The 8,377-nt window shown below is 47.4% G+C and overlaps 1 protein-coding gene across 1 annotated transcript; it reads left to right on the top strand.

Annotated features, from left to right (window-relative positions):
• Positions 1-235: 235 nt before the first annotated feature.
• KIF20A (kinesin family member 20A) lies at positions 236-8,285 on the top strand. Its single transcript, XM_082771702.1, has 18 exons — positions 236-544; positions 981-1,070; positions 1,201-1,320; positions 1,753-1,891; positions 1,984-2,171; positions 2,258-2,402; positions 3,093-3,296; positions 3,408-3,519; positions 3,612-3,683; positions 4,256-4,399; positions 4,482-4,647; positions 4,902-5,063; positions 5,402-5,541; positions 5,640-5,742; positions 6,376-6,586; positions 6,969-7,060; positions 7,340-7,477; positions 8,001-8,285. Exons 1-18 carry the CDS (start codon positions 386-388, stop codon positions 8,271-8,273), a joined length of 2,658 nt encoding a protein of 885 aa, XP_082627828.1. The 5' UTR covers positions 236-385; the 3' UTR covers positions 8,274-8,285.
• The last annotated feature ends 92 nt before the right edge of the window (positions 8,286-8,377 follow it).

Here is an 8,377-nt window from a genome sequence, read left to right as displayed (position 1 = left end):
CGGGAGGTGCGCGCATGCGCACGGCCTTCCCCGTCCCTCGGCGCGAGGAGCGGCCGCGCGGGCCTAAGCCCCGCCCCTTCCCCCTCAACCGCCGGCTCTCATTGGTTGCCTCGAGGGCGCGGGCTCCCATTGGTGGAGCGGGCGGGCGGCGAGGTTTGAAACCGCAGCAGCGGACACCGCGCGGCTCAGAGGAGGGCGGCGGGGCTGGAGCGGTGGGGGTCAGTGCTGCGGCTGTGGGGCCGGGCACGAAGCTGGGTCCTCCCGAGGCGGGCATCGGCGGTAGTAACGTGCGTGCGGAGAAGCCCCCTCGGTAGGGCCCGTGTGAGGGGAGCCGGCGGCGGTCCCCTCGGCACATCCCCGCTCCGCAGCGGCCGCCCGAGCCGCCATGGCGCAAGCCCTCGCCTCCCCCGGGCTCTTCTCCGACGACGAGGCCGCTCCCTCGCCCGTTCTCGAGTCCACCGCAGCGGGGTTCGGGGCCGACGTGCGCAAGGCGCTGCTGTCCGAGTTCTCCGCCATCTCGCCCAACCTCGAGGGCTCGCAGCAGGTGAGGCTGGAGCTCCCTCGGCACACACACAGGGCCCTGCCCTAACGTGTGGGTGCAGGATCTTACAGTGCAGGGCCTGCGGGGACGCTTCGAAAGAGCCAGGGATGAAATGTTGGCCTGGGGGGAGCTGCTTCTGTTATGAGCAGTGTGCCTGTGGAAGCTGTGGTTAGCGTGGTGCATCCTCGTGAGGTGCTTATCTATGGGGCTGGACTTGGTGTCAGGTCTTTGGGTTCTTTGTCTGATTCACTACATAAACAAAAGGGGAAGTTGGTGCATGTGGAAACGTGTAAGAAGGCTTATCTTATGCTGTTGCTTCACTGGTGTCAAGATCAGCATCCATTAGCTACTGATCAGTACATCAGGGTAGCTGAGTGTCTTCCACGCAGCTGTGTACTACCTCTCTGGCTAGCGTGCTTAATCTGTGCTGATTTTGCAGGCTGCTGCTGAAGATGTTAATGGGAAATTAAAGGTGTATCTGAGAGTTCGACCTCTGAAATCTACAGAGCTGGAGAAAGGAGAAGACCAGGTGAGATGCTGAATGGAGCAGTCTCTGAGCTATGTGCCTGTGTGCCTGCTGGGACACCTATCTTCCTTTGCTGTCTATGCCATGGCATCTTGTGAGCCACTGAAATGATGGATTTTATTTGTTCTTTCAGGGTTGTGTCTGCATTGAGAATTCAGAGACTCTTCTTCTAAGAGCCCCCAAGGACTCCTTCACCATGCGGAGCACAGAACGTGGAGTGGGACAAGCAGCACATAGGTTCTCTTTCACTCAAGTAGGTAACTGGGACAAGATTTTTGGAAGATTTTTGAGCTTAAACCAGTAGTGCAGCTTGAAAAGTTGGCTTACATAGTAATACCTTCATGAGCCGTGCTCTCCTATACAGTTTACCTGTTTTTGTAGCTGTTTTATTTTCTTTTTTTAATCTGATCCTGCCAACCCTTTCAGAAGCAAATGCCAAACTCTTATTTTGCTTATGAAACTCTAAACATGCTAAAAGCTGTACTAATACTGCATATTACTACGTTAAGCAGGGGAAAAGTATGTTTGTAGAGAGAGCTTGGACTGGAATTACTAGCGGGCTTGTTCATAATGTAGGGGACATGGAAGGGGAACTAAGAACTAACTGTTATTTCTTGAGCGATCACGTGCATTCAAAAGGTAGGAAATACCTACATGAGGCTATTTTTCATGTGTTTTGTTTCAGATTTTTGGACCAGATGTGGGGCAGAAATTGTTCTTTGATGAGACGATGAAACAGGTGGTAAAGGATGTACTGGATGGGCAGAACTGGCTGGTTTACACCTATGGGATCACCAATTCAGGGAAGACTCACACCATTCAGGGTAAGGAGAGTGTGAGGTTACTAGCCTGTTGAGGTAGTTCTGTGCTTCTACATTCATGTTTAATCCTCAGCTTGCTGCTGTTGTTGCTTCAGGTAGCATCAAGGATGGTGGGATTCTGCCTCGCTCCTTAGCAGTCATCTTCAATAGCGTGGGGGACCGGCTGTACCAAGCCATGGACCTGAAGCCTTCGCTCTCCAATGAGGTGATCTGGCTGGACAGCAGGCAGGTTCGGCAGGAAGAGACCAAGAAACAAACCATGCTGCGGGGAGGTCCGTGGGAGGTAAGCATGTCGCTTCTAGGAGGCTTAATAATTGTCAGGAAAGGATGGTGTCATACTACGTGGTCATGTTCTTTGTTTCCTTGCAGGAGGAGCTGTTAACACCACTGAAAAGGAGTCACAGTGCTGAATCTCAGCTCCAGGCCACCACCAGTGGCAGCTTTGACAGTGGAGTTGCCGGCCTCTCTTCATCTAGCCACCTCACCAGCCATTCAGACATCAGCCAGACAGACGGTATGTACTACCTGCTGCTTGTTGTTGGAGGATGGGGGAAGAAAAGGCAATAGCTACTTGGATGCTGTGTTGTGGGGTAAGGGAGAAAAGGTGCTGTAGTCCCTCAGATTTTACCTTTGAAAGATAAGGATCTGTGGGCTGTGGAACTTTGTATGTGTCTTATCAACATATGAAGAATTCACCACTAATTAATGATTAGATGTGAAATGAAAAATTACTTGACACCCACTTGATTCATGAGAAGTGGTTATGGAGCACCTGACTGCCATGCTGTGGAGGTTGCTGGAAAGCACAGTGCCAAAGCGACATGTTGCACTGAGCACTGGTGCCAGATTGTCAAATACAGAAATAGGAACTACAAGCTGATGAGACATCCAGAAGCAGGGAGTGATTGAGGTGACAAGCACTAAGACTCCATTTATCCCGGGAAGAGTTCTGTGTGCAGTATCCTGTGCTTCCCGAGTTCAGACCAAGTACTTACATCCTTACAAAGGAAAATACTGTTAAAGGGAACCTTAGGCTATCTGACTGGACATAGACATTAATGTAGCACTAAATGGGAGGATGCACATAGATGTCAGTCTGGGATTGTGTTCCTGCTGAAGAAAGACACCTCAGCCTTGACCTGAACCATGCAGGTTGAACCAGTGAAAGGCTGCAATCATTTTTTTTTCCTTCCCTCCTGCTCAGAACTGGGCCCTCGCTGGGCTGACTTAGATCGTGTTTCGCTCTCCACCACCACGGGAGATGTGCAGTTTTCCATCTGGGTCTCCTTCTTTGAGATTTACAATGAGCTAATCTACGACTTGTTAGAACCAACTCCACCTGGCCAGAACCGCAAGAGGCAGACACTGCGGCTCTGTGAAGACCAGACTGGCAATCCCTATGTGAAAGGTAGATTTGACTGGAAGATATTTAGAGTAGCCCACTATGTGGGCCCTGGTGGCACCAGGAAACTGCTGCAGTCTCTTAACTGCCTTGCTCAATGCATGCCTGCTTTTCCAGATCTAAACTGGATCAATGTCCGTGATGCTGATGAGGCCTGGAAGCTCCTGAAACTGGGTCGGAAAAACCAGAGTTTTGCTAGCACCCACATGAACCAGAACTCCAGTCGCAGGTCTGGGATGGGAAGTTTTTAACAGACATACAGTTCTGAGGAACTTACAAATATTGCATTTCCTTTTCTAATATCTGAATTTTTCTTAACAGTCACAGTGTCTTCTCCATTCGGATTCTGCACTTGCAAAGAGGTGGCAGTGAAATTGTTCCCAAAATCAGCGAGTGAGTTTCATGCTTGCTAGGATTTCTTTTTTTCCTTTCTTAACTGTTATGGATCTGGGATATCAGAAGTATTTTAAGGAAGGTCTTGTTGGAAGCACTTGGGAGGAGCAAATATTTCCGCTCCTAAGGCCTGCAGCTGATAGTGTGGAGGAATTTGTGAGGAGTGCTGCCAAGTGCAACTTGAGATTTCCCAGCCTCTTTGAAGGTAAACATGAGTAACCTTGCCCTTGTGGTGGGGCTGATCTGACTGCTGCTGCCTGTTCCTCAGATGTAGTTATATGGAAATGAATTGGATCAGTGCCTGGGAAAGTGGCTGTTGTGGGGATGGGCAGAGGATTTTTGAATGTGTCACAGCTAAGCCTGTATTAGTGTTATCTTGTTTAACCCTCATACTTGGGGTAGGTCCTTCTATCCAGGAATAGCCTAAATTTTCCCTAAAGGAGCCTTTTCTGCCCTCCTGAGGGAGCTGGGAGGGTGAGCAGGGTAGGTGATTGCAAGGTGTCTGAATTGTAAATCTGGTGAGAACAGAACAAACCTAGCAGCTCAGGTGATACCATCTGTGTTTTCTTCAGGCTCTCCCTGTGTGACCTCGCGGGGTCAGAGCGCTGCAAAGACCAGAAAAGCGGGGACCGAATGAAGGAAGCGAACAACATTAATACTTCCCTCCATACCCTGGGGCGCTGCATTGCTGCCCTCCGTCAGAACCAGCAGTCCAAGTGAGCCTCTGGAATTTCACAGGGAGGGTGTGAGGAGGCTGTTTTAGCTTTCCCATGGGCTCACTCTTGTCTCTCCCCATAGATTGAAGCAGATTGTGGTTCCCTTCCGGGACAGCAAGCTAACCCGTGTGTTCCAGGGTTTTTTCACTGGACGTGGGCGCTCTTGCATGATTGTCAACATTAATCAGTGTGCATCTACATATGATGAAACCCTGTATGTAGCCAAGTTCTCAGCCATTGCCAGCCAGGTAAGTAAAACAAATGAGCTTTGTGACATGCTCAGGATACCTCCTGCTTCTGTGGGAACGGGTCCCTTCCCATCACAAGGTGGGGAAGATGCTTGCACTTCTTCCCTGTGCTTTTATAGTGGATCGTTATCTCTACAGTCACTAAAGCTTCTCCTGTGTTGAAAAGTTTTACAAGTTGTAGAGAAGTACCATGTTAAAAGACTACATGACTTCTAGGATTTGTGGACTAGTAATAATATCCTTTTCCCTTTCAGCTTGTTCAGGCTCCTCCTACAAAGGTGGGACTGCCATCCATACAATCAATCATCAAAGAGCACAGCAGGAGAACCAGCCAGGGTCTGGAGGCAGTGGCAAAGGAAGAAGTTGAATCAGAGGACAGTGAGGATGAAGCAGATGTCTCCATGTATGAGAAGGAGGTGGGTTGTGATTTATTCGTCAGCTTTTATAGATGCAAGAACATAGCTTTGGTCCGGACACATACCTACAGAGACTTAAGTTGTAATGTGTCAAGGCAGCAAAAGCAGGTGCAGCCTTGGGCAGTGCAGTAGAGGAAGCTGCTAAAGAGATAGCTCAGTGTTGTTTAAAGCATCTCATGGGAAATGAATTAAGAGCAAGCCTGGCAACTTTTTTTCCCAAGTGACTAAAAGCATTTGAAACCTAGATCACCCCAGCCTACGGGTATGGGACCAGCTAGTTTCTTCTAGGTCTTAGTTCTGTTGTGCGGTATGAGCAAGAGTGCTTTTTCTTCTTACAGGACTTGTTGCGTGTGGTAGAAGCTGCACGAGAACTGCTGGTGCAAGAGCGGCAGGAGAAGCTGCAACTAGAAATGCGTCTCCGTGAGGAGATCTGCAACGAGATGATGGAGCACATAAAACAGAAGGAGCAGTGGTGCAGGTACAGCTTATGTGGATCAGCCTCCCTTTGTTCAGGGTGTGCTGCAGCACCAAGGACTGCCAGATCGAGATGCATATAGGTGCTCGTTCTCTTTGTAGCCAACATGTTGATGCCCAGAAGGAGCTGCTGGAGGAACTGTACGAGGATAAGCTGAATAACCTGAAGGAGTCGCTGACTGACTACTATCAGGAGGAGATCCAGGTTTGTTCACAGGAATGGAATGACATCAGGAAACTGGCAGTGGCCTGAGAGAGGACTTGAGTACTTGAGTCCAAGAAGGTGACTGTTATGCAGGCTGAGAGGAAGGATTTTGGTTTCTGTTGTGCCTATTACTTGATAACTTGATCCACAACTTTCAATTTCTTACCAATGTAGTTCATTGTGTTTTCAGATTTTTGGCCCTTAATCTGGAAGCTACCGTGTAATCATTTTTATTCCCTGATTTGTTCAACATAATACTTTCCCCCTTCACTCTTTTTGCTAGTGGCTTGCTTTGCAATTTTCAGATAATTTCTACGAATTTCTCTTAACTGTAGTTGTGATGATGAGTATGAGCCTGTCCCTATTTTTCATAGTATGAGAGGCCTCTGGGACTTGCTGCAGACCTATCTGAAGATGCCAACTCTCCAAAATGTGCTAACAGGCTGGAAAAGGTGGCTTAGGATCTCAGGAAAAATAGATTCAACATCTTCACTTAAAGGACATTAATTGCTGGGTTCAATGTGGGAAGTGAATTATTGAGAATGTCTCCTGGAAAAAAGACCCTGAAAAATTCAGGGAGCAAAAGCTGTATTAAGAAGATCTTCTTTAACCTTTCCTTAAATTTGCTTTAAGGAGCGTGATGAGAAGATTGAGGAGCTCCAAACTGCTCTGCAGGCAGCAAAACAAAAATTGGAGAACTTGGATGCTATGCAAAAGGACTCAGAGCAGCAAGGCTTGCGTCGATCAAAGCGAGTGGCTGCCTCATGTGCTCTGCAACAGGAGCTGCTAGATACTAAAGCCAAACTGGAGCAATGTCAAATGGAGCTGAATACAGCAACAGCAGGTAAAGTGGTGATGCTGCACTTGCTCTGAATTATGCTCAAACAATCCTTACAGAGGGTTAGAGATGCTTTTTCAGTAAGGTACATTGGATTCAGACATCTTATAACTACTGTTTGTAGTTGTAGAATATAGGAATACCTTGATGGATGGACAGGAAGGGCCTCTTTTTTTTATGATGCACTTCAGGGCAGGATCATTTCCCTGCTCAAAATGTTGAGTCCCTTTGCTTAACTGAAAGGGAAAAGCCTGGAATGTTTGTGCATGTCTGCACAAACTGAAAGCTCATCTTGCCTGTGGCAGCTTGTCTGAAGGGGAGTCTAGACTTAAGAAAAATCTAAACCTTATGAATGAACTGTTGCTCACTACATCTTCTGTATTCCTAGAGCTGCGCAAGTACCAGAAATTACTGGAGCCACCTCCCTCTGCCAAACCCTTTACTGTGGATGTAGACAGGAAGCTGGAGGATGGACAGAAGGTAATTCCGTCTCTGTTACAGAAGGGAACTCTCGCAGGGCAAAGAGGTTGCCAATTTAAAGCCATTTGGAGCTGCTGTCTCCAGGTTTTTAAATGAGTGGTTGATAGCAAGGGGTCTGTGAAAACAAACCTTTACCATAGATGTAGAAGGTGTTTGTGTTTGTGATCCCAGTGCACAGATGAATCTCCTTAGATATCGCATGTCTGGATTACCCTCAGAGTGGCTCTGTTTCTAGAATGATGTTAAAGCTAACTGTTATTATTTTTTTCCTTCCTGTAGAATGTGAGACTGCTGCGTTCGGAATTACAGAAACTTGGGGAGTCTCTTCAGTCTGCAGAGAGGGCATGCTGTCACAGCACAAGTGCTGGGAAACTTCGAGAAACTCTCTGTACATGTGATGACATTCTGGCTAGACAGGTAATGTTCTGTTTTGTTGCAGGTGCAAGGGGGCTTAATTTATGCACTTTGACATAATCAGCAGATAAATCTAAGTTCTTGTAGCTGAAAATATAAATGACTTGTCCTCTAGCCACATACTGCCTATTGTATTAGGGGAGCTATACTGCTAGCTTTCCAGTGGCTGAGTCAGGCAGCATATTTAACTCTCTAAAGGAGACCCAAACTGTTCCTGTTCAGTCACTTGTCTGTGTGCACCAGGTCTGCATCAGTAGGAGAATTCAGTTCTCATTCCTTTATCTACTGCACTCCATCATAGTTGCTATGGCAACATGTTTGCAGCAGGATGGATTTCTTTCTTAGCCTTACTGTTTCTATTTTATTATTGTACTGCTATACTAGTGACAGAAAAAGCCTTTATGTATGGCCACACTGGTTAGTGAACTTCAGCAAAGGCAGTTTATCCTCTTCAGTTCATAGTAACTAAGCAGTTAGGCTTGTCACATCTCTAAATATATAAATATAAGTATCTTTCCTTTTGCAGGACCAAACACTGGCAGAACTGCAGAACAACATGATGCTGGTAAAATTGGATCTGCGGAAGAAAGCAGCTTGTATTGCTGAGCAGTACCACACTGTGCAGAAGCTCCAGGCTCCTCCAATGTCTACCTTAAAGAAAAGGTTCTGTGCCAACAGGGAAAACCTGCAACCTAACCAGCCTCCTGGTAAAAAGCCCTTCCTGCACAACCTCCTGACACGTTCAGCTACCCGTCCTGTTGCTGCCAGAGGATGGCAACTTCGTTCAGTTGCTCTATGACTTTTCAGAAAGAGATCCCTGCCCCATTGTTACTGGAACAGGTGGCAAATCCAATGTAATAGTATTCTCCTTTATGTGCTTGTTTATTATTGTAGCTGCTTGAG

Source organism: Aythya marila (assembly GCF_965140915.1).
Source record: "Aythya marila genome assembly, chromosome: 14".
NCBI classification, from domain to species: domain Eukaryota; kingdom Metazoa; phylum Chordata; class Aves; order Anseriformes; family Anatidae; genus Aythya; species Aythya marila.
The sequence above is the reverse complement of the archived record's forward strand: the minus strand, read 5'-3'. Positions and strand labels throughout refer to the sequence as shown.

Bases quoted from the DNA above. Each gene is read 5' to 3' on its own strand.
- KIF20A (XM_082771702.1), top strand. From the start codon at position 386: ATGGCGCAAGCCCTCGCCTCCCCCGGGCTCTTCTCCGACGACGAGGCC. The intron at 3,297-3,407 runs GTAGATTTGACT...CTGCTTTTCCAG, and splicing joins TGGCAATCCCTATGTGAAAG to ATCTAAACTGGATCAATGTC. The intron at 4,648-4,901 runs GTAAGTAAAACA...TTTCCCTTTCAG, and splicing joins TCTCAGCCATTGCCAGCCAG to CTTGTTCAGGCTCCTCCTAC.